At 43.4% G+C, this 26,235-nt stretch overlaps 1 protein-coding gene across 5 annotated transcripts in view; it reads right to left on the bottom strand.

Annotated features, from left to right (window-relative positions):
- The window catches only part of PWWP2A (PWWP domain containing 2A), a 32,265-nt gene extending 16,565 nt beyond the window's left edge, over positions 1–15,700 (bottom strand). For 2 of the 5 annotated variants that reach the window (XM_027682307.1, XM_027682305.1), the window contains exons 1-2: positions 15,045–15,700; positions 1,228–2,925 (exon numbers count right to left, since the gene is read on the bottom strand). In XM_027682307.1, the coding sequence (XP_027538108.1) occupies positions 1,242–2,925; positions 15,045–15,700 (2,340 nt within the window). In that variant the 3' untranslated portion in view covers positions 1,228–1,241. Of the gene's footprint in view, positions 1–86; positions 2,926–15,044 lie in introns of those variants that run through there. The other 3 variants (XM_027682308.1, XM_027682309.1, XM_027682304.1) reach the window with 2 other exon arrangements.
- Positions 15,701–26,235: the final 10,535 nt, after the last annotated feature.

The raw sequence follows: 26,235 nt of genomic DNA, 5'->3' as shown, positions 1-26,235 counted from the left end.
GAGTGTCCTCTAAATCCGGTATACAGATAAAGTACTCTGACATCCTGGATTTGTTTCAAAGCTTTTTGAGAAACACACACAAATAATTGAGATTTAGTCAATTTTATTTACAGTTTGTTTTTTTACATTTCAGAGCATTACACAATTACATATTCTCATTTTCTGACCTGCAAACAGATACCTTAAACGGAAATATTAAAAAAAAAAAATGAAGTTAGATACATCCAAAATGCAACAATTACACATCTGACAATTCACAAAGTGTAATTTACTAGGACGTATCCTAAGAATTTAGGAACAACCAGTCAGGAGAAAATCTGACCAATTTCAGCAATTGATTATTTACACATTCAAAACAAAGCCTCTCTTAATCTAAACCTCCAGGCAAATGGCCTGAAAGATTTCTTCAGGAAGAAAGACCAGTATGATTCACACCTATGCAGCATTAACAGCCCTTGATCCCAAACACTGAGCGACTCCTCAGCTTTGTCTTAGAGCTACAGGCATCCCTCGACTTCTCAGACCCTGAAGTGATATAGTTGTGCCCCCATGTGCATAGAAAGGTTGAGTGTTTAAGTGGTCACTACGATAAAACCCCATTTAATCTGGTCTTTAAGTCACATGAATTCTTCTTCCTTAAAAATTTCAGCACATCTCTAACGCCATTTAACCCGGCCTGTGCGGATCAGGACACGCCTCCAGATGTTTAAGCAGGCTTTGAACCCATTTGGAGTGGCCAGACTAAATCCATTAGAGACTAGTTAAAATAATCTTTAAAGACCATTTAGACAAGGCTTACATTTCTACACTTCCCTGATGGGCCACCTAATAAAACAAAAAAGTCACAGCTACTACTTTCATCCCTTGTGTCAACCCTTTGCCACAAAGCAACTAGTTATATACTGGGTAGAAACTACTAAAAAATTCCCTGCAAATCAGCTGCCTTTCAGCTGAGGCTATGGCTCCTATGCATCGGGTGGTTGAGGAGGTTTTTGTTTTTTTTATTCTTTAAAAAAAATTCTCACTTGAAAAATACTGAAGTCCTCACTTTAGGCTAATTTTGATTGCATGTTCAATTTGTTTAACTGTCAAGAAACCGCTACAAATGGAACGAGTTTAGTATAAAAAGAGCAGTCAACCGAGTGCAACTTCTGACTCGCCAAGTCCTTCATGGTAGTTCTCTAACTAGGCTATGGATTTTGTGGAGCCTCCAGGTTTCTTGCCTACCTTACTTTCCATGTTCACGTTTCAAACTGCGTCAGCAGGGCCCGAACCTCGGGGGTGAGCTGCTTAGCAGCCTTGGCTGCCTCTGTGACGGCCTTGCGGTACAGACCCTTTCTCTTCTTATTAAAGCGCAACTGGAAGCTTTCTAAAAAGGGGGAGAGCTGTGCAAGAGCAAGGAAAGATGTTGTAGTGGAGCCGAACCACGAGATACGAGCCTCCTGCCGAACTAAAAGGCCGTTATCTTTCCGGCTCACAGTTATGGTAAGGATACGGGCTGGCCACCAAGGGAAGCCATAAATCTTGGCCCAAACAATGTCCCCTACACATACGGTCCTGCCATCTGGTGTGACACATTTAGAGACGTTTTTGGAAAAGACTTCCGTTTTCAAGGAATTACTGAGCTTTTTCTCTTCCTTCGAAGAGGAGGAGGAGGAGGAGGAAGGTGCATGCATGCTGCCTGGAGGAAAATCAAAGCTTTCAGTAGAGCTACACTCAGAGTTGGTGGATTTCAAATCATCTGTGCTATCACTACTACAAACTGATGCACTGGAAGAGTCAGATTTCTTTTGATTAAGGGTCATGTAAACCGTTATATTGCTTTTGCTGCCTCTCTTGCCCAGTGTCTGCTGTTCATCCTGATCAACAGTTACATGCACTTCACTCGTGTCCTGAACCTCACTGCTGGCCTCTTCGGGGCCTTCTGAGGGGCTCTGATTTTCTGAAGGGGCCTCACCTGCTGAGCGGGTGGAGGAGCAGCGAGACTGGGGCTTAGTTGCCATCTTGCCACTCCGTATTTTCTCAAGTCCTGTCTTGAGAGAAGAGTCATTTTCTTCATTCCGATACCTTTGTGGCTTTAAACGCAATCGGGGCGGGAGGGAACCTGAGCTGGTGTTCTGGAGACGCCGTGTGAAGTGGACCTTAGAATGTGCATTTTTGGAAGAGGAGGTTGCACTCTGCTTCTTTTGTGCCTTTTCTTTGGCCATTTTCAAGACTTCCCGAGCTTTTGCATGATCCATGTTTTTGCTCTGGAGAACTTTTTTTGTATTTAACTGCGCTTTTGAAGTATTTGCTTGTGCGGAAACTTTAACTACTCTGCTTCTGCCGTGGGCAATATTTGAAACCTTGACCACAGCGTTCCTTTTCTGGCTTTCATTTTGGCTTTTTCCATCCACCTTATGGTCAGTCTTAAGTTTTTTATTCACAGTAGTCACACTCTCATTTCTTCGCTTTTTACTATCCTCGTATTTTGAAGAGTCACTTGCATTGCCACCTTTTTTGATTTCCTTTTTTTCTGCGACAACACTGTTTTTGCACTTGTCACACAAGACCTGCCGGGGCCGTAGTTTGATCGCGTTCATGATCGAAGTGGGCTCCTCCCTGTACATTTTACGCTTGGGCCGCTTGATTTTCCGGGGTGGAGGTTGAGGTATTGACTGGTTATACGTGTCCCTGATAAACAAAGGAGGAGGGTACGGTGCTCCCTCGTGAAAGAGGGGAGGTGGTTTAGAAGTCCATAGGCTTTTAGCTATGCTGGGCTCTGATGGCTGTGTGAGGGGAGAGTCATCAGGGACTGCAGCGTCAGACTCACACTTCACCTGTGCCTCGTCTTGGAATGGTTTACTTTGGAGCTGCATGGCTTCAGGTTTATCCTTGTATTCCCTTTTAGGAAATATGGTCACAGGGATTCCATGGGGTCCAAACCTTAAAGAGAGGAAAAAAATAAAACTGAATGTTTTGAGGGAACTTTTGCTACATTTGCTACAAAGTATTTGAAAACCTGTCTGCATTAGGTAAGCCAGCATTTGAAAAACATGAATCCCAGGAAAATAAAAAGCTTCATATCCAGCCTTATGGGAAGCTTTGAAAAAGCAGGACACCAAAGCAAAGTCAGTAGAGAACTAGAAATACACAACTTCACTTATCATCAGTTCCTCTGGCATCAATGAGATGCCCTGAAAATGTAACAAAAATATCCCCTAGACAGTAGTAAAAGAATTAACTTTATACCTTTAGAAAACACTTACAAACATACAAACTCATCCCATCAACTCCAAATCTACCCAAGATTATTTTCCATACAAAGTCAATTTTATGTGAAGGCATCTTCAGTGACTTTTACAAAATCCTTCCATTTTTAGCATATCAGAAAAGGATGCATTTATCCTTTCAGATTTAACTGAGACAAATCTGCACTGCATAAATCCTTGCACTGAACAGAGTGCCATCACTCTTCATCCACAAAAGCTCAGCACTTGATCATCTGATGCATTACAGCTCAAAACTCACCAGCCTACCAGTTGTGAATTTTTCCCAGCAAAAGCATCCTTATTGCAACTCAGTACAAACCATTCCTCTCTGTTCTGTGAGCAAACAAGATTTTAAACCTTTCCATGTTTTTCTCCAGACTAGAATCACTCCCGATCCAGATCTCTCCTGCCCCATTTGACTAACACAGAACTTGTCTCCACCCTGATCCGAGGAGAATAAAAAATCCCAGCAGGAATTAGGTATTGGCTTAACTTTCCTCTAGTGACAAAGGCAGCACATGGCCCAACAGGTACCAACCCTTCTGCAAAGGGCTGTGCCAGGGGAGAAATTCCAGGGGAAGCCAATGCATTTTATCCATTTGCACGGCATCATGCTGGTCTGCTCCTGAGAGGAAACCAAAAATACATTCCTTTTTCAGCATTTTAACTTCCAATCCATAGAACCGGGCTGGGGGGATTATAAAAGGTTATTTCACCTCCCTTGTGTTCCACTCCACATCCCCCAGTGAGGTCCCAGCCTCACACAGAGCTGTCCCCGGGCTGTTCCGAGCACTGCCCAACTCCTACTCCCACTCACACATCGGTGTGTGGCTCCTATTAGTTGGTATTTTAATAGCTTGAGCTTAGTGCAGTAACATGGTGGACAAGGAATTGCAATTCAAATGCCAAATCTTCCATTTTAAAAATCACTAAAACACCATAATGTTTATCCCACCCCACCTGGCAGGAGAATGAAGTTATTCCCCAAGATCCGTCCTCAGGTTCACACTACTTCGTGTTGCACTGTGGCTGCTCAACTGCAACTGATTGAACTGAAGTTTATTTAAAATCTTTTCTGTCCAAGTTGCCTCCCTCAAAACTGGTTTTGAAAAAAGTCATCATATGTGTTAGAAGGTTATTTACACTGTCCCTAACCAAAGCTATCACTTGTTTGTCCTTCTGCTTATCTGTTAAGCCTCTTTTTACATCTAAAAGTTGTAACTGAAACAAACAAGTCACCCAAGGTTAAATTATCCCCCCAGTTTGCACTTCATTACAGAAGGAGAACAGAAACAGCAGAGCCCTAAGCAAAGGACACCCAAACAAAGTTGTCATCAAGAGAAAGGAGGTTCAACATGTGACAATTTACATGCCCATGCTTTTCCATGTTACATTCCCACCTTTGAACCCTGGAGACGGAGGCAGGAGTCCAGGGGATAGATAGAGCAGCTCTGTCCTGGCCCGTGGGCTGACCAGTGCTCTTTACCTCAACACTTCGTTTCTGAGGTTGGGACCCACTCCAGTTGAATTCCACACGTCTCCCAGAAAGGAGCAGCAGAACTAAACACAGTCCACTGCAGTAGTGAGGGCTACAGTGACTTATAAACATTCAGCAGTTCATACAGACATTTTTCCAGCCTTAAGTCTGGCATTAAACCACCAGGGACTCACTCATAACTAAGTTTTAAGTTCCCTAAAGTCCCCCAAGTCCATCAAGTGTAAAGAAGTTGCTTTTCCACAAACACTTTTCCTTCCACTAAGGATTGTGAGCAAGTTATTCAATTCCGAGTAGGGATTTAAAAGAAACTGTCAGCTGACAATAATTAGCTTAGCAATATTTTCAGTGTTCCTTGCACCAAGACCTTCAGCTTCCAAGAGGAAATAAGATCAGATCCAGATCCTCTCTTTCATCACCTGATAAAGATTACAGGATTTGGGAAAAAGTTAATCTATGATAAGAGTTGAAAACAAGGTAGGGAAAGATCTCTGCTGTGCCCAGACAAACACCTCAAGAGTAGAATTAGACAGGAGTGGGACATCAAATGTGCAAACCCCACACAGAGAAACATCACTTACAACTCTTCTCACTGCCTCAGGAACTGCATTTCCAAGCCCTCACAAGACATTTCCAGAGTCCAGTGCACAAGCCTTTCTCCCAGAGGACATTTATGCTGACTCTGATTTAGGAAATTAAGCATTATTAGCAGTGACTAGGAAGAAGTGGATGAGGAGGGCTGCAAGTTCTCCAGAAGGATCCCATTTAAGTACTTCATCTCTCTTTTCCCAGGTTTTTGTTCTACTGCCTCACAAGCCAAGTCAGCACGATTACCACTCCAGAGGCATAAAAAAGCCTGATGGAAAGCTCAGCATATGACTGATATTATGAAGTCAAAGATTAATACTGCACTGTAGACTCACTCTCCTTTCCTTCAAGCACCTGCACAATACACAGGCCAAAGCTGAAGAACAGGACAGCCAAAGTGGAATTTCTACCTAAGATGCAAACCTGCTTTAGTCAGACACAAAACCAATCCAGACTGAATCTCTGAAGGCGGAGTCTGCCTCACAAAAGGTACTGTTTTAACAGATGAACTAGAATCTCCTGCCTTTGTCTACCTAAAAATCAATGAACTGGGGAATTCGAGACCATTAATGGATATTGTTTAGTGCCAGTTATGCACAACCCTATTCCTGTAAATGGTGTGTCAGTACATACAGACATGACTAGTCAAGACAGTCCACCTGCAGTACCAGACAAATGTGGTAAAAGCCAAGAGACTGAGTATTATTTCCAACAGCTCAGTGTGTGGTGCCCTCTCTTTGGTCTCATCCAACAGCAGATTGCATCCACAAACATGCAGTTTTTAGATTATCTGTTTCCTTCTTGGAGGATCAAGTTCTCTCATGCAACTTGGAAGAATGACATGAAAATTAAGAAGAGAAAACAATGGCAGAAAAACTTGCAAATGAAACAGTAAATGATACAGGGGAGAATGAAGACAAAGAACAAGGCAAGAAAAGAAGAATTTGTTTTTCTTAAGAGAAACAGCAGAATGAAGACATGATCTTAAACCTATTCAAGACAAAACATGACACAGCATCTAATTACTTCAACAGTAAGCCAAAGTATTTATTGCATGTACTGGGATTTCAAGTCCTATTTTCACATGTCTAGTACGCGGACCTTGGAGACAAATGCTTCTCATACAACCACAATAATAAATTTTGCTACACCAGCTACAAGGTTGAAATAGTCAGTAGTGCCACGTGTAGGCAGGTTAGACATAAAACTGCAAAAGTATTTGCCTCATCTGCTACAGAGATGAAAAAGGACTAAAAGGCTACTGTATAAAAAAAAGTTAAAAAAAATCCAAGCAACACAACTCAGTTGTGCCATAACTTCACATCAGTCAATGACTGGGCTGTAGATCACCTCTGAAGAGAAACCATTTCAGTTACTACATCACTGAGATGACCCACATATTTTGTTTGTCACCTGTACTGTAAGGAATTGCCTTGTCTTTATTCTAAAACAATCTAATTTTTTTAATATATTGATCCCAAGTCTCATCTGTCCCAATAATATTATTTTCATCCAGGAAAGGCTACTCTTGGAAATATATACTTAATTACTGTTTGCTTAAAAAAAAAATCCCTCAGTACCCCAGTTCCAGCTGCCCCCCGAACAGCCCCACTCCTGACTAACTCACTTCTACCTCAGAGCATCACACTTGAGGGAAAGATTCATTGACAGGGGATCTAAAATTGAAGTGTTAAAAGAAAAAACAAACTAAGAAATAGGTATTTCAACCTAATTCAAGGCAGTTGTGGAAAGCAGTGCACTGCTGCCTTGTACCTGTGCAAAATCAGAACCAGTTTTCTCCGTTGCCAGTTCCTCTCCTGTAAAAGAGTCCCGGCTCTTTTTTGCTTTGAAAATGCACCTCTTAAGAGAGGATGGTGTAAAAGAAACTTATCTCTAAGAGGTTTTTCAGGTAACCAGGGCAATCAGTAGGATCTAATCATATTTCTGCTATAGATATCCCTTTAATATACATATTCATTAAAGACATAAATAGCAACAGGAATACCAGGACCTATATTTAAGTAAGAGACTAATGGGGTAGACGAGATCCATTCTGGCAGTTCAATGATATTTACAATGAAAAGAGCTTTCAACTGACCAGGATGTGCAGAGACAGAAATTTGATAAAATGAGGCTTTATTTCCACAGCTTGTCAAGTGCAAGTTAATTAACAGGTAGTCATGGCATCTAAAAGCCAGTTTGGGTACCAAAACTAGAAATCATATAGTTTTGTGTTACAGGCATTAAAACTTAAGTACTTCAAGGAAAGTAAAACTACCTTTTTCAAATCTAAATCCTACAAAATTACTACAATGAATATACATTATTATTCAATTTGTATGCAAAACAGCACAGATAAAGAGTATTTTTTAAGAAATAAACATGACATCAGGAACAAATCCCATCTAAACCTGCATGTACATAAACATCCAAACAGTACACCCTGGGGCAAAGTGTTTTTACATTACTACATGTAAGTCATTAAGTTCTCATCTTTAGCCTCCAATGTCTTTTACTTCTCTATTAAAAGAAACAGAAATGAAAAAGTACCTTGTTCTGCCAAGAAGAGCCAAAGGAGAGAACCCACTGAACCAGTTCAGAACTATTTCCCATTTGTCTGTGGACACACTGAATTAAGGCCAACAAAGCACAGTAACTTCCAGTGTTCAAGTGTTAAATGAAGTCTGTTGTAAATGACTATGATCAAAACTCATCTTCACCACCAAGTCAGAACTGCAGCAATCTCCTATTGCCTATTTCTGCATTGCTCTTGTACTCAGTATCATCCTTACTGTTCTGCAAAAGCCAAGAAAAGCAACAACTAAGGCCATTTTTATTGCATGGATCAAAGTTCTAAGACCCTGAATGCTGGGAGTATAATAATATGCTGAAATAACGTAGAGCTAAGGATATGTACTTCAGGTATCTAAACTGAGGGTTTAAATTATAATATTCAATGTAATATACAGTTAGATCGTAGCTCTTTGAACACTAAGTGTTGCAGAACTCCTCAAAGTAATCTGTATCCAAACCACAGATTATCCAACAACATATTTTTAATGAAGGATCTACTTGGTGTGACGAAGCACAACAATGGAACACATTGCTTTAAGTGGCAGTTTCCTGAAAAAACCATTCCCACAAGCCAAACAATCAACTTCACATTTTACTCACCTCCTGAGCAATGTAACACCAGATTAAATAGATTAGAAAATGTATATTTAATTTAGAGCTCTAAAAACATGGCAAAGGACTGCAGTGTGAGGGACTCTCAGAAACAGCAAAACATTAAGAAAAGATGTTGCCTCAGCACCAAGGAAAATTTGGTTTAAGATATGACAGTTCAAATTACATGATGTGTGACAATCCACATCTAAACACACCAGTGAGAAGCTCACCTATGGAAAGACAGGTGTTTTTCAAGCAGGTGCTCTGGCCTGAAATCCAAGTTCTTGTTTCTGGCACTTTTCAGGACAGAGGAAAGACAAGAGCAGGGCATGCACAGAACTTGAGTTTGAGAAGTATCCCAAGAAAGATGGTGAGAAGTATCCAAGGCAGCAGGTGACTTGAATTACTCCTGATTCCTGTAACCTGGGTCTCTGCTGCAACCCCTGCCCAAGCAGAAACCAAGTAATGACCACTAAACAATGTGCAAACAGCCCCAAGGCTGCATTAGCTCACAGTGCACCTCTCCATGGAGTTAGAAGCCCTTTGAAAGACTTCAGCTTCCAAGGAAGTGACTCCCAGAAGTCCCTGGAGTCAGGATGCTGATGCAAGCTCTGAAGAATTATCCAGTGTGGAGACAGAAGCTCTGGGTTGATAAGGCTGAAGATAACACAGGTGGTCCCCACAGAGTGGGGAGGCAACACAAACCTTTCCATCAGAAAGGATTAACGAGTGCATTCACAGAATTTCCTTCAGTTTTTTCTAACCCAGAGTTCTATCAAGGATGTAAAAGCAAACTTCAGAAGATAAAATGCTTCGAGTTTAGGCTTTCCGCTAACTACTATATTTTTACTGGTATCTCTATAAAGCTGAAGGTCTGTTTAAACTGAAAGTATCTTTTAACATCTACTGTACTTTAGAGTAGACACTTTGCTTAGAAATTTGTTGATATATTTCAAAGTGTTACACAATTGCAAAACATCATTAGTAAGAGAAAATACCTTGAATATACACTTCAATATACACCTTGAATATACACCTCACCCACATACCAGTCAGATCCAAGACACGTGGAAGAGAATGACACCAGTGATTAATGGAAGAACTTTAAGCCAATTCAGTGCCAAGATTCATCAGTCCCACAAAAGAAAATAAAAATGAAAGCAGATTGAAAATTTCATCTCTGACCTGTCTCTCAACACTTTGAGCCAAGTCAATCAAGGAACCCTTAGAAAGCCAGGATAAGCCATGCTGCTGAAATACAGAGAGGAACACTGTATTGCATCCCAGTCCAACAAAGAACAGCTGTAGACTACAGATACTTCAGAAAAGAAGTCTGAGACACAATCCAGACACCCAATTTACCAGTAAGAGCTTCCTGGTTTGAGAAAGGGAAAAGTCACACTCCTGGTACTGGCTCAAAAACAGAAGCAGATTGGCAAGTGTTTGCAGTATTAATGTGCTTTATAACTATACCAGCAAAATACTACAAGCTAGGCCAGTTTTGTCAGCTTTTCCACTTCCCAAGAGGAAACTTGAAAATGAGAAAGTCTTTCAAAAAGCATTTGATAAGACACCACAAATAACACTTAAAGTTTTGGATGTTGATAGAGACACTGTTTTCATAGAGAAGCTGAAAAGCTACATAATCATAGAAAATGATAGGATGAAAGACGTCACAAAATCTTCTGATCCAACACTTCATGGAGCCATGAAGTTGCTGAGGGGCTGGAGCTCCTCCCCTATGGAGACAGGCTGGGAAAGTTGGGGCTGTTCAGCTGGAGAGGAGAAGATTGTGCAGAGACCTCAGAGCCCCTTCCAGTGTCTGAAGGGGCTACAGGGAAGCTGGAGAGGGACTCTGCATCAGGAACTGGAGTGACAGGAGAGGGGGAAATGGCTTCAAACTGAGAGGTTTAGATGGGATATTGAGAAGAAATTCTCTACTGGGAGGGTGGTACAGAACTGGGACAGGTTGCCCAGAGAAGCTGTGGCTGCCCCATCCCTGAAAGTGTTCAAGGCCAGGCTGGACAGGGCTTGGAGCAACCTGGTCCAGTGGAAGGTGTCCTTGCCCACAGCAGGGGGTTGGAACTGGATGAGCTTTAAGATCCCTTTAACATCCCTTCCAACCCCAACCATTCCATGATTCACTCTAACCCCATCCTCTAAGTGAGGCTACATTTGACACTATGTCATTCAATAAAACCTCTGTCAGTCACAAGCAAAATACATGTAAATCACTCTGTTACCCCACACACACACTCACATCACACCTACGCTTCTGGTGCCCTGGGGATAATAAAAACAAATGTCAAAGAAGTGCTATGGATGTTCCTTAAATGCCAGAATTTCACCCAGCTCCTTTACGCTTCCGAGAAGCTACAAAAGAGAGCAGGTGGTGAGTTGTAGGAACACCTTGCAAACAGGATTCAAGAGTCATCAAGAAAGAATGCTGTAACTGAAAACTGCTTCTAGGATTTTAAGAATTGGAAGCTGCCTATAAAAGTTTATTTTCATCATACAGCTCATGCACACCTTGCTGCAGGAAATCTTTCCTTATCTTCCACAACCAAACCCCAATAAACATATAATTTCAAACACCTGCCTACTAGGAATACACTGGACATCTTTTAGATATCTAAGACTTTTAGGTCACAAAACAACTTTTTGCTCTTTCTTTCTCTCTCAAGAGCTATTATGAACACACAAAAGTCAGATGGGAACTTGCTTAAAGAAAAAGACAAGAAACTTGTCGATCACCTCTTTAGGATTAGAAGGAATATTTTAGTCAAATGATAAAGCAATAAAAAGTCCAAATCCTGACTGTTGCCAAAGCAACAGAATATAAATTTAATCCCCCTCCTCCCCTAATCTTTGGAAAGGGAAAAAAAAACATGCAGAAACAATTATCTTCTCTCCAGAAAAACAAACAAAACCAAAACTAAATCCTATATTTTAAGATTTACAAATGCTACGCTCATCAGGTATTTTCATACCACCTACTTCCTCCAGGTGCAGAGCAGGATTTGCACTAATTCCGAGCCAGCAGGTGGGATGAACATCTCCTGTCCCCTAAGCAAACAGTGTCAGGCAAATGCCAGATACAGGCAGGTTACAAGGACTTTTAAATCCCATAAAAACATGGAACGATTTGGGTTGGAAGGGACTTTAAAGTTCATTTCGTTCCAGTCCCTTGCCGTGGGCAGGGACACCTTCCACTATCCCAGGTCGCTCCAAGCCCTGTCCAACCTGGCCTTGGACACTTCCAGGGATGGGGCAGCCACAGCTTCTCTGGGCAACCTGTGCCAGGGCCTCACCACCCTCACAGGGAAGAATTTCCTCCCAATATCCCATCTAAACCCATCCTTTCAGTTTGAAGCCATTCTCCCTTGTCCTGTCACTGCAGTTCCTGATGAAGGATCCCTCTTCAGCTTCCTCATAGGCCCCTTCAGATACTGGAAGGGGCTGTGAGGTCTCCACTCAACCTTCTCTTCTCTTCCTTTCTGCTGATTTTCAAAACTTCCTGTGCAGCAGGTTCACAAGACTGCCATTAGTACAGGTAGAGAAAATACCTCCTTAATTCAAATAAATGTAGGAATAAAGTCCACTGAACACCGAGGTGCTTGTGTTATAAACTCCTAAATGGACATCCTATTTATAGGGGGTAGGAGGGAAATCAGGCCTTTGATACAAATATCACTGACTTCATTTCAAAGTCCACAAGAATAAAATGCAAAGTCAGTGCATCATCTCAACAATGGAAAAGGAATTAAGGAGAAAAAAACCAACAAAACCCACAAACAGCCAAAAAACTTTAAAACCAGAAATATATGGGGATAATTTTGCTTTCCTTTCACTGTGAAGTTCAAGTAATTCAGAACATGACCAGAAAACACTAAAAAGAGTCCAGTGAAGAGGTTTTCAAAACAGTCATTAAACTCGCTCTTCTTAGTACTGTATGGAAGTAGCACCTTCACTGCTCTGGAGGGGAAGGAGAAAGTAAGATCCAAAAAGGAGTAGGAATTATTTTCTTCTGAGCATACAAACATTATTAGCATGTGCAGTGAACACATCAGCCACTTTTTCAAGCTACTGAATGAGTAAATTCTAATACAAATTTTCATTTTTACTTAATAAGAGCTGTCAATCTTAAAATATCGATCTCTTTGATATTAGGAAAGTTTGTAAGATCATTCCCAAGCATTTGAATGAGATGGATTTCAGGAACCACCCGTCTTCCCTGCTGGAACTCCCAGTGCTGTCATGTAAATGCATGCTGGAATTTAGGTGGTTTTCATTTAACCCTGGCCTTCTTTTTAGTTTTTGGTCCAGGGGAAAAAAAACTTGTTACAAGACTTCCAGGACCTGCCACAGATACAGAAGGATGTTTCTGGGATATGTTCATGTTCTACAAGTCCAGGTGCTGCTGCACAAACCAAAACTAAACAGATATAATAAAAAGCTGACCTAAACAGTAATACCCTTTAGTCACCACTGAAGTGGTAAGACTGAAATTTGGGCATTCATGTAACACCTTTGTTTTTCATGTTTCAACTTATTACAGGCAGCAAGTTCTTGGACTATAGAAACAGTCCAGTAGAAACAGAGCTCATTTTCCACTGCATTTCCTGCTCTGAGGCATCTGAACAGAGACTCCTGTTATCTACCAATATTTATTTGTCACTGGCCAAACATTACAGACCTTACGTCCTAAAACTCAGTTCTTCTTGTCCAGTCCCTCTGCAGAGCTTGGCCTTTAGAGTTTATGTTTCACCTCCTGGATTCCCATGTAACAAGCATCTCTGTTACATGGGAAGATCATATCAATGGAGAGGAAGGAATAAGTGATTCCACTGCAAAGAGAATCTGGGAGGAATAGCCCAAGCCTTTCCCATGGCTTTTACACAGTTCCCACTGCAAAGGTTTGTTCCCGGGGCTGCATTTGGCACCAGGGAGAACGGAGATGCTTTCACCAAGGCACAAGAGCAGCAGCCACCCTGCAAACTGACTTTTGCTGCAAAGGGCTGCAGATCTACTGCATGACAGAAGGACCCTCAGTGCACAAGAACCTCAGAAAAACAAGGGATGTTTGTGGTCAACGTGTGTTTAGGAAGGTCCAATCCCTCTCAGGAGTAAGGGAGAAGCTGGTATTTTCCTTCACCCCTGGAAGCACAGAACCAAGTGCCTCACCCTCCTGACCAAGGCAACAATGTCATTTTGCTGGTACAACTTCAAACCTACAAAAGAATCAATGTTACCCAGGATTACAATTTAATTTTCATCACGTTCTGCCCCACCTTGACACGCTATTTCACGTTCCAAGTGAGTGCAGTTCGCAGACCACATTTTAGTACTTGGCTTCAAAAGACAAATTGGTAGCTTAGCATTTCATACCTCAACAACTCACAAATTTAAAACTTAATTCCACGGTATTATCCAAAAGCTGGGTTTCAGAAAAGGCCTTGTGTGACAAGACCCAACCACATAGCAAGGTACAGGCCAAAACTGCTGGTCTCGAATACTTTCCTTCTAAGAAGAATTGATAATTTTGATATTACAGGAAGTTATTAAACATGTAAAAGGAGTGTAAAAATACATATGCCCACACATGCAGGTTAAATTTGGGGGAGAAAAGCGCGGCATGTTTTGCATACCGATTATTTTAAATAATAACCTTGGTCAAATTTCACTCTTCTCTCATGTATTTGCATAGTTCTTATAAGTCTACAAAACAAACACTAAGATGAAGAGGTATTTTCACCTGTAAACAGTAGTTAAATTGTTTATAAGATACAATGATTTCTGGTCTCCCAAGAACCCCCTGCTATAGGAAGGCAATGAAAAGAAGCAAACCCCAAAGCTCACAGTCTGATAAGTTATTTGGTGATACATAACTATCTCCCCCATCCAAAAGGATATTTAAGAACCAATAAACCTCAACTCACTCCTTGCATACAAAGAGCAATTAGTACTAATTAATAACTGCACTGATAACTGCAACAGTCTGGCTTGAAAACCATTATTCTGAAAAAAGTAAGTACTAAAAAATAAGGTTACCTAGGCAATGCCAGCCAGAACGAACAGGGAAAAGAGATCTCTGGGTCTGTTTCGTACATCTGTAGCTCGAGTCCTTTTCCCAGGCACACAGGGATGATGCTGCAGGCGCCGTGGAAACCCAGCCAAGCCCAGAGGCTGTGCCCATGTGCTCGCGCCTCACCCATCTTCCCATTCCCATTCCCCGGGCCCTTCCCACCCTCGGCTGGAAGGGTCGAGGAGGAAGAGGAAGATGCCCGGGAGCTGATGCTCCGCTCTCCGGGGGATAGCAGCCACTCGGTCCCAGGCGGACCAGGGCCAAGGAGGGAATGGGATGGGAGGGAAGGGAGTGCAGTGCAGGGGGGGCTGCAGTCGCCGTGCCCCTCCGCCCCTGCCCGGGCAGCGCCCCCGAGGATCCCGGGGGCCGCCCCCCATCCCGCCCCGGGGGGCTCCGGGCGGGCTCCCGGCCCCGGCGCTGGGTGGGGGGCTCAGCCGGCTCCCCCCCGAGCTCTCACCTTTTCGAGAGGTCCATGAGGACCCCGGAAAAAAGCTTCTCTCCCAGCCGGAACGAGACCACCAGGGCGTCCTCGATGATGTGGTCCAGGGTGACCCGCACCTCGGAGCCGGGCAGCAGCGCCGGCGCCTCCGCCTCCCCCGCGCCTGGGGTCGCGGGCACCGGCGGATCGGGCTCCACGGCGGCGGCAGCATCCGGCTCCTCCTCCTCCGGCCGGGACGGCTCCTCCCCGGGCCCCGCGGAGCCCCCGGCAGCCGGCGGGCAGGGCTGCGGCGGCTCCCGGGCGGGCTCGGGCGGCGGGCAGGGCTGCGGCGGCTCCGAGCACCCCGGGCTGGGCGCCGCCCGGGGCTCGGACCGCGGCGATTCCACTGCGGGGCTGCGGGGCGACGGCGGCGGCTCCTCCGTCCTCCCCGCGTCCGGCTCCCGCGTCCCGCCGGGGCTCCGGGCGCGCTGCACCGGCGGCGGCTCCTCGGCCTTGCCGCCGTCGGCCTCCTCGCCATCCGGCACCGCCGACTCCACAGCCTCGCTGACGGCGGGCGGAGGGTCCGCGCCGGCCTCGCTGCCCGGGATCGGCTCCATCTCGGGCTCGGCCTCGCCAGCCCCGCCGTCCCCCGGCACCGCCGCAGTCGCCGCCGCCTCCGCAGCCATGGCCGCCATTTTCTCCGCCGCCTCCCTCCAGCCGCGGGAGCGACGGCCACGGCCCGCGGGGAGGGAGGGCCCGCCCCTCGCGCCCGCAGGCGGCGTCCGATTGGCGGGCGCGCCGCAATGCTGCTCTCCTACTGGATGGCGCAGCGGTCCGTCAAACCCCGCGGGAACTTCCCGTTGGCCAGCGGGGGCTTCATTCAGCGCGGAGTCGGGAAGGGGAAGAGGGGGCGTGGCTTAGCCTTTATAGGCCGCCGCTGAGTGAGGGGGCGGGGCTTGTGGAGCTGCTGCGACATCTCATTGGCGGAGGGAGGCGCCGCTCCCGAGGGAGGGCGGTGATTGGCGGCACCAGGTGTCTGTCGCGGGGCGGGAACTGGGGAGCGCGCGGGGGAAGATGGCGAGGGCGGCGGGGCGGGCGGCCATGAGGGGTGGAGCGCGCCCCTCAGGAGGGTCGGAGCGCCCCTTTCGGGCGTCACTTCGCCCCTGAAGGGGGTGAACTCGCCCCTCGGGGTGTCCAATTTGCCGTTCAAAGGGGTTAGTTCGCCCCTCAGGGGGATCCGGTCTGGTGCCTTTTGAGGGATAAATCAGCACTTTAAGGTGCTGCATGATTTAGGAATGTCGGGTAAAGTGGAAAACGCAGTCTTGAAAAGGGGAGGAAAGGAGTTAGTGTTTTCCCTTAAGGTCATGGAATGGTTTGGATGGGAAAGGACCTTAAAGCCCATCTCGTTCCAACCCCCTGCCATGAGCAGGGACACCTCCCACCATCCCAGGTCGCTCCAAGCCCCGTCCAACCTGGCCTTGGACACTTCCAGGGATGGGGCAGCCACAGCTGCTCTCTGATTCTATTTCAAAAGATTGCAAACACTCGCACTCAGAAGTTCGCAGAAACAAAGTTGCCAGACACCTTTTAGGCAGGGGAGGCCAGAAGGGCCACGGTCCTCGCTACAAACCACAAAGGTTTTATCTCTTGTGGGTATTCTGTACCTTTGGCGTTTAACTGCAGACAGCTGGGGCTGCTGAGCCCGCCAGAGAACAGGGGCAATAAATCCTGAGCCTACAAGAAATTACCAACTAACACAAAGAAACTACTCAGCCCTTGAGCTGATTGGACTTTCAGATCCAACAGCTCAGCCCAGCAGGCTCTTTGTTATGTTAAGCTCAGATTTATGTAAAGGATGGGCATAAAATGGAAGATTTCCTCTTGCAAGTCCTACTGGATTCCACCTTTTCAGCAGGTGTTGCTTGTGGCAGACACTGGCCATTAAAATGCAAACTGATGTCTTTTTACACCCACTGGAGTCCCCAGCAACCCCCATGCTCCACATAGGAAACAAATGTGGGTGTACGGCTTGTTCACGCTGCTCCATTGCAGTAACAGAGGAGATTATGTGCTCGACCCTACTGTGGGGTCTTAAAATACAGCACGAACAGCTCGTTTGAACGTTGGAAGGTACTATATGTGCTTTTCAAAAGAGGTAAATAAGGGCATTTATGTACCAGTCTAATGGCCCACAGAAATATGATACCATAGGCAACCCTTAAATCCAAGCATGCTAACAGTAGTCATGTGGATGTAGGATGAAACTTGTAAATTTAACAAAAAAGCCCTCACTATATAATTTTTTTTCATCCCAAATTCCTTTGACCACCATTTGATTTCTATTTATTTTAAATCTAACCTGTAATCTCCTTAGCATGGGATTTGTCTTACAGTGGCTGGTCTGCATAGTGATTGGCATAGCTGGAGTCTTGTTTCTATCCTGGAACCTTTAGAAACTGCCAAAATACAACGAATTAAGTTAATGAAACAGATTGCACTAACACACTCTCTGTAAATTAAAACAAATCTGTGTTCAGCAAGTGGCAGGAAGGACAGAAGTGGAAAGAAGAAACTATAAATTAGAGAGGGGAACTGAGAAAATTGGACGGAATAAAACAAAATGAATGCAGGAAAAATGTAAAGCTCTACGAAGATGTGTTCCAGCAAATTGGCAGGATGGGAAGCTGAGGAAGGTGTAATTTTGGGTGGAGAGAGTGAAGGGATGTGATGTGGTTACAGGCATGAGGTCTGTAAGCAGCAGGTCTGAGTGGATCTCTGCACGGGAAAGAATTGTTTGTGTGGGCAAGATGGGATGTGATGAGGATCTGGGACATAAGAATCTTTAAACTCGACTGTTTAAAGACCTGTGTGCTCGGTATTAGTGATATTGATTTGTTGTGTCTTGAAACTCAGATCTGGAGGTCTGTGAACAGTCACAGCATGTCTGTTAATAAGTGCAATGGGTGGGGTGTGTGTAGTTTTAAGATTCTGCATAGATTCAGATGCCCATCATTCTCTGAGCATCATGTTCCCTGGACATGCTCTACCAGGAAAAAGCCAACACAAAATGCAAGGTTTTAAGGAACAAAATTCATAAATGAGGAATAATCAGGGTTACAGTGAAGCCAAAATGCAGCTTCCCTCAGCTTCCTTGGAGCTGATTTAGTTGCCACAGCAGTAAAGCTGTGTTAGTCTCCAGAAGGAGCTGCACCCTGGAATTTGTGGTGTTACTGGTATCCAAGGTAGCTGGATATGTATAAATTCCTTATGCCTGTTCTTGCTGCAGCTGATCTCAGTGTGAGCACACAACAGCTCTAAAGGTGTGTGTGGATGTATAGGGAGCGTTTATAGCAGGCAGGACAGGAGATACCTCTCCTAATATCTAGGTTGGGATGTAAGAATTTTAGAGAGGAGGTTTTCAAACAAGAGCCTTGCTGAGACCTTGGGACTGCACACGTTCAAGAGGTTGTGGTTTATGTAAGTGCGGTAGCTGCAGCCTTTGCTGGCTCTTTGCAAACACAGAAACACTGTGCCACAGGAAGCATCGTGCTTTGCTCCCCTGCTCAGTCTGAATTACAGTGACAATGGCTTCCTGTGGCTGTGACAGTGACAGCAATTTCCTGTGACCCTGGGGAAGGCCTGAGGCTCTCACAAAAAGCTTCACCGATTTTAGTGTTCATAGTTTTATGCAGTGTTAATAAATCCATTATTCAGCGTTTGCAAGGCACGATCTGCTGTTGTGAAATTTTCAAGGCTTTCCTACTTAAAAACAAGGAAAGCCAATATGTGTAAGCACTGCAGAGGAATACAGGCAAATAAATTGAAAGTAAAGACTGGGTCTTGATTGTATGCAGCAAACTTACTGCTTCTATAACGTCTTAAGAAAGAAATGCTCTTAAAAGAATTGTTAAGTATAATTACGCAGGTTTGAAACTTTGTTAGTGACTTATTACAGAAAATTGATATGGGGTGAAAAAAAATCAGTCGTTCCTGTAATGTTTGACAACTGATTTCTGTAGCCATAGGAACATAAAGCTCACTCTGCTGGGCTTATGAATGACCATTAAAGGATTTGTGAAATCTCACATGACCCAGAAGTCTACCTTGCAATTTGAAAAGTTAATTATATGCTAAATTTCTTGTGAACAAGAGATAAAGTCAAAGACTGGGGCTTTACCTGATGTCCAAATGGAGACTTGATTTAAATGCATTTCCATAGCTTGGGTGCTCTAAGTGAGCCTTTGGGGTGAAGTGCTGGCATTGGCTCATTGCTGGCATGTTTCAGACTATAATTTTAAATGTGAGTCTGAAGCTACTTCCTGTCTTACCTTATAGTCTGACTGGTTTCTGCTTTCTTCTGCAGTCTGAGCAGCCTCAGGTACTGGTGGTATCCAATTGTATCTCCATGGATTTTTCCATTAAATAAAACAATTTTGAAGATGCAAAATTCCTAATACTGCTACTGTTTCATATTTTGAAACAGTATCACCTTATATCTAGTTTTGCATGCATACAGTGTAACTGCCTTTTACTGAAATAATGAAATATCTTTCATTTAAAAACCTAATTTGGGAAGTTATTTCTTGATTAATTCAAGTCAAGAAATATCCTGGTTACTGCAGCATCTTTATAAGAAGTAACTTACTTCTGTGGTGTTTCAAAAGTTGAAAGGATAAAAAATACGCCTAAGGTAGGACTGGAATTTGAAGTAAAAGAGCCTTTTGGGGTTTCTGAGTATTTCCCAACTTTGTTTGTTTTTTTTCTGGCCTGTTTCCTCATCCCATTATTTCTAGGCACATGCTAGTTAATATCACCAATGACTGAAGGAGAAGAAACTTGTGCACCAGCCTTTGTTTTATCTGTAAACTTGTTCCTAAGTGTTTTCTGCAGTATTTTCTATGTACTTGTGTAGGAATTACATGATGGAAATGCTTTTTTGGGCAATCCAGGTTGGAGTTTTTGTGGTTTGGGTTTTTTTGTTGTTGTTGTCATTTATTTTATTTTTTCATTTTTCTTCTGATTAAAGTTCTTTCAAAATGCAGATTTCAAGTGACATGGAGGTCTCTGTGTGTTTGTATAGAGCACAAAACAATTGGGTAAAACATCCACCACCACCAGCTCAAAACAATTGGGTCCAACCCTGGCTGTAATTTTTACCTGCCACTCCAATATAAATAACTCTGCAGCTTTTCCTGCAGTACCACGAGGACTATTTGTATCCCATTTAAGTGTGTTGCATTTATTCCCAGCCCATATTATAACTGCTGTGTTGTTCCTGTCCTGATCCCTGTCTGCCTGCTGTGAAAATACTCATCTCAAATTCCTGGCTATTTTGTTCAAGAACTACTTGGTTTGGCATTATCACTGAAACCAGAATAAACTGGGGACCTAACTCAACTGTAGGTAAGGCAGCGTGGTGATTAATTTACAATTTCTCACAGAACTCCTCTGAGCAAATTACAGAAGTCTCTCTAGCCATAAATAATATGTCAAAGCAACTTTTTTGTTCTTTGTAGTGTTTCTGGGGTTATTCTACATCTGCAGACAAGCTCTGTTCACATCAAGAGAACGTACAACTGTGGAGCTGTGGCTTTTCCTTACCTGTGGTCCCTGCAGATAAATCTTATGTCGAATAGGAAAAACAGGGACTGTAAAATACTGAGCTTAGTTACTTACAGAAGTGGGAATCCTATATAGTCTGTTTTCATTTAGGTTTTGTGCTGACAGAGCCCAAGGAGATGGGACAATAGAGGAAACGGAATTGACTGGTAATCATTTGGATCCATTGTACTTCCCGAGCTGGAGCAGCTGCCAGCGTGTCTGTGACACTGTGTCCTTCTCTTTGTCACTTATTTGTAGCCTCAGCATTGCTGGCTGTGAAAAATGAACAATAACTTTTCACTCACAGAAGTCTAATGTGGTTTAATTATAGTGAATGTTTAAAAACAACTTGAGGATGAAGTGTTGTGTGAGTGCTAAATGTCATCCTTGACAATGACACAGCAACCAGATCATTAGTATTTCAGATGCGTCTAGTTATTCCATAAATTACAAATTAATTTATCTCCTTCAATGAAGAGTTACTGATACATTCAGCTTTCTTGCTAATTGTTTTACTTAACCAGTTGGATGTATTTCAGTAAAGTGTCTGGTGGAGACAAATGTGTTTCCCATCTAGACATTGTCTTACATGCAACAATTATATATCAATTGGCTGCAAATCAGATCTAGGCACTGCAGTGTGGTCACCGAAATAGAACAAATATTGGGATTTTCTGGGTAGATTTCCAAAGTGCTTGTAATATGCTGTGCCTCCTGAAGCCAACTTGCCTTCCTGGTTTACCTGAATAAGACCAAGTAACTCTTGTCTCACATCCTTGCAGGAATTTCCACACATCATTCATAGCTGGTATGTTTTGTAACTGGATCTTCCTTGGAGTTCACTCTCTCCCCAGTGTTTTGAAAGTCATAAAACAGAGACACTTTGGAGCCTGGGATTCCACACTAACGTGGTTCCTTCTGCCTCTCTTGTGATAGTTTTGAAATGTTCAAAAGGGAGGGGTGGGGCATAAATGACAATGCATTCAAGTTTTTCAAGCCTTTCCCCGTGCTTAAAAAGGCCAAACAAAGGTATTGAAAGCTTAGCCTTGCCATGCAGTTGAGTTCTCAGTTAAAAAACAAACAAAACAAACCTAACCAAACCCAAAAATAAATCCCAGCTTGCCCTGAGCTCTGCAACTCTCCTGTCAGGGGTGGGAGGAAAGCCACACTGAGCTGGGAAGTTCCCACACCATATAATCACATCAATATAAAGATATTTGGGGTAATAATAATTTCTGATGTAATTCCACTGACTTTTTAATCCAATTACACTGAGGATTAATTTGTCCCTCCTGATGGCTGCAAACACACACACACAAAGGCACTAACAACAATTGGAGAGGTCATGGCCCATTTGTGTATGTTAATGTCTCTGTGCCTGACGAGCACATTTCATCTCTGTATCAGATGCTCTGTTCTCTGACAAAATTAGAATAAAAACTTGCAGTTAGCAATTTTCAATGCCAGACTTTTTTTTCTTTCCCTGACAATTTTTGGTAACATTTTGCTGGATGGTTGGTTCCCATTCCTGCTTTGTCTATCTGTTTCATTTTTCTTTCTGTCTTTCCACAGGGTTCCCTTTTATCCACCCTCTTACTTCCTCAGGCCTCATCTGACGTGCTCAGTTTACCAACTCAAGAGCTGCTGTCATCACAGACAAGTATTTTCAGCTCTTCTGATTTTGAAAGTAAATCTTGGACTGTGTCTGTCCCTGTCTGCTTTGTGTATTTTTCCATTCTTGATAAAAATAATGAATGGACCCTTATGTGTAACAAAAATGGAAAGTTTATTATTAATTTTAAAATATCACAGGTATTGAGGAGGAATATATAAGGAAATAAACTGCAGAGGTTGCCCTCAATCAGCCTCTTTTTTTGGCAGGGCGGGAGGGGGAGAGGGAGGAGTGATTGTGTCCTTTTGTCCCTACTTTAAAAGACAGTACAAATTTTTAGCTCTTTAAGGTCCTTCCACCACACCTCTTACAGATTTTTGTTCTTCTCAGTGTCTCATGTTGTGCTTTCTTGTGGACTTTCAGTTGTGGAACCTGTTGTCCCAAGTGTATTTCAAAACAAGGAAAAGTGTATCCCTGTGTTCTATGCATATCTGTCAGGCATGTTTTCTTACCCTTACCTAATCTAATTCCAGGTAGGATCAATTTATGGAGTCATCAGGCTCAGGTTATATTCCTCTCAGAGCTCATCAGCAATACCCAGCATGGTCCTTTGCAATACAATTCATTTGACAGAGTTAGGTCACTTCTTAATCACTCTTACCATGTAATCTTGTAACTTCTGGCTCTGGGGAAACACTGTTTGGAATGGGTTTGCACATTAAGAGAAATAATCCATCACACTAAGAACTTGCCCTTGTGCCTTTCAAGTGTGTGCTTGGTTGGCAATGGTTGGGAAATTGTGTTGCCTTCATTCAGAGACTCTTTAACTCAAGGCTTACAGCCATGTAAAAAAACATTCCACCATCTCCAGAACAAAACAGGTTGTGGCCCTGATACTGTAATCAATAAACCCCTCTGTATGTTTTGCAAGGGTTGGTCATCAGCAGCTGGTTCACAAAACCATATTAGAGATGGTTGACATGAGAGATTTGATGAGGACACGTGGGGATCTGTGGAAAAAGTTGGTAAATGTTGCTTGTCCAAAAGTTTTGGGGAGTGTAGAGTTGGAGTGATGCAGTCAGAATGCTAAGAAATCCTTTTCCTTGTTCCTGTCACAGACAAGTCCATAAAGTGACAAGTGCCAAGGTACAATAACAGCTCTGTCACGGTGTCACTCAGCCTGTGACTTCTGCATATCTGTCTGTTAGCAACTGTAAAGGCAGAAGACTAATGTAATTAAAACTAATCTTGATAATTTGAAAAACATTGTGCCTTTTAACTGCATTCCCTGGGATCAGAGGGGCTGGATCTTGCCTTTTTGCTCCTGCATTTTTTGTTTGTCACGATCATTGTCTGTGACCCACCTGCCAGTTGAAGTCCATGTAAGTTTTGCCACAGCACAATGTGGAGCACTGGATGCTTGTTTATATTCAGAGCATTGTTTTGTTGCCAGGAAGCCATGAAGAGCTTTAACAGGCGATTTTGAGACATGGAGCAGGGGTTTAGAGCATTTCAATGCAATTTGAACTGTTGTGTTGCAGGGGTGGACAGTTCAAAGCCCTAAGCAGGAAGGCAGTGTTGTCTCACAGAATGTTTTTACCCACGTCACAACTGCACAGCCCGTGGAGTCTGGCTGAACCCAGGACTTTGTGAATGTGCCTCTGTCAGAAAGCTGGAATGGGGTGGTTCAGATTTTTGCAATTCTTCCATTTGTCAAGTGACTTCTGAAGCTGCAAAAGCCCAGTTTTTATATCACTGAGGTTAGCAGGAATGCTTGCAGATTTGTCATGTACCAGGGTCCGGACTTTTTCTATCTGGTTAGTATCAACAGTTATATCAGTTTTGGGTCCCACAATGTAAGAAAGATCTAAAGCTCTCAGAGAGTGTCCAAAGGAGTGAGCTGGGGATGGTGAAGGGTCTGGAGGGGAAGTTGTAGGAGGAGCAGCTGAGGGCACTTGGCTTGTTGTGTTGGAGGAGACTGAGGTCAGACCTCACTGGGATTTGCAGCTTCCTCACGAGGGGCAGTGGAGGGGCAGCTCTGATCTCTGCTCTGTGTGACCAGTGACAGGACCCGTGGAAATGGCTGGAGCTGTGTCAGGGGAGGGTTAGGTTGGATCTCAGAAAAAGGTTCTTCCCCCAGAGGATGATCGGGCACTGACCAGGCTCCCCAGGGCAGTGGTCACAGCCCCAAGGCTGACAGAGCTCAAGGAGCATTTGGACAATGCTCTCAGGTACATAGTGGGAGTGTTGGGGTGTCTATGCAGGGTCAGCAGTTGGACTGGATGATCCCTGTTGATCCCTTCCAGCTCAGGATATTCTATGATTCTATGATACTGTTGAACCTACTGAGGCTGTACAGTATTTTCTACAAATCATCTTGTGTTATCTGTAGGCCAGGAGTTTCAATGCTGTAATTAAAACATAGAATGTATTTTCTAGGCAAATGCTCAATGTCACCACACACTTTATTTGTTTTGCTAGCAACTAATTTAAATACTAGAGAATAGGTTGTGAAGTAAAGTAATATGTCTGCCTCAGGGAAGGGAACTTGAATAGTGGTGCTCAGCAGGTACTGCAGATTCTTAAAAGGTAAAATGCATGAAAATAGTTCAGAATGTTTAAACACTGTTATTTCACTGGTGTAACAGCAGTAATGTCTGATCTTGAACTGCATACGAAGGACGATGCAGTATCAGTGTCTTTCATAACACAAATTCTGTTCTTTCTAGAGCTGTCCAACTGAAACTCTCCCCACTCACCCCTCAGCAAATAATAAAAAGAAAAATGCCAGCCTTCAACGACTGTTTCACCAGCCTTTTGAGGAAATATGTTGGTGTACCTACACTGCATTTCTCTATAGCTCTACTAATCTAATTCCCCATATGGGGCTTATCACAGAACAAGGGCCAAGCCTGCAGCACCAAGGATATGCTGATGTAGCTGGACAGCACTTTATTTTTTAACAGATGGAGTTCCTTCCCCACTACAGCTGAAACCACCATGCTGAGCAGCACAAACTCTACTGGGAAAAGATAACTTTGCCAGTTTAAATATATTTCTGTTCACTGGAACAATTGGTTAGAAGTGTGTGGTTGTTTCTCTTTGGGCTTGTAGCAGGCATTTTTAGGCTTCTAAAAAAATCAAGAAATGCTTTAAAAATGCATTTTCCAGGCATAGTTCATACTAGTTTAAAAATACAGAAATTAAACCACAACAGAAGTGCTTCATGCTGAAAAGGAAGGACCCAGTAATGACTGCTTTGTTGCAAGATTATAGGGTTCCTCTATTAGGTTCAGCCTAAGTTCTGGAATAAAAAGAGATGGAAAACTGTTAGAAAAACAAATGAACTGTACCATGTTATTGTATTTATTATGGGGAAAAGATTGAGAATGATTTAAAACTGCTTCCAAGCAATCTGCCCATCATACAGGATTCGTTCCTTGTGGTTTTGAGGTCTGCACTCTGGATAATTCATGTCAGAGCACCACTGGCACTTGGAATTGTTTTCACCCCCTTGTCATTGATTACAGTGTCAGTTGGATGTTTACTGAATGTTCCATCACCAGTTCTGTACTTTGGTCTAGTACATATCTGAGGGTGGTCAGTTTGTTCCGTTTTGGCATCCATTGGAATGACAAAAATGTTCTGAAATCTGGAATTTCATGATGTGCCTGTCAAGTGACACATTTCTGTAGTAAATGAGTATGGTGAATCGTACAATGTAAGGGTCTGGGTCCCAAAAGAATTAACAGAATCACACAGAATTCAATCATGTTATCTCTTAATGAGAATGCAGTTGGGATTCTGCATAAAAGCTGAAGCAGCCAAACATCTCCCTAGTGCAGGAGAAGGAACAGAAGGAGAAAGGAGAAAATGTCTTATCCTCTCTGAGATAAAGAATGAAAGATGTAAAAGTCAGTATTGTTTAAAATTTGATAAATGTAATGTAATCAGTCATCACAAAGCATCCTCTATACCTCATCTCTGCTTGCAGGAACAGAACAGACTTTGCAGCTG

The sequence above is a fragment of the Neopelma chrysocephalum genome, unplaced genomic scaffold (assembly GCF_003984885.1).
Source record: "Neopelma chrysocephalum unplaced genomic scaffold, ASM398488v2 Primary Assembly neopelma1_63, whole genome shotgun sequence".
NCBI classification, from domain to species: domain Eukaryota; kingdom Metazoa; phylum Chordata; class Aves; order Passeriformes; family Pipridae; genus Neopelma; species Neopelma chrysocephalum.
This window is presented reverse-complemented; position numbering and strand designations above follow the sequence as displayed.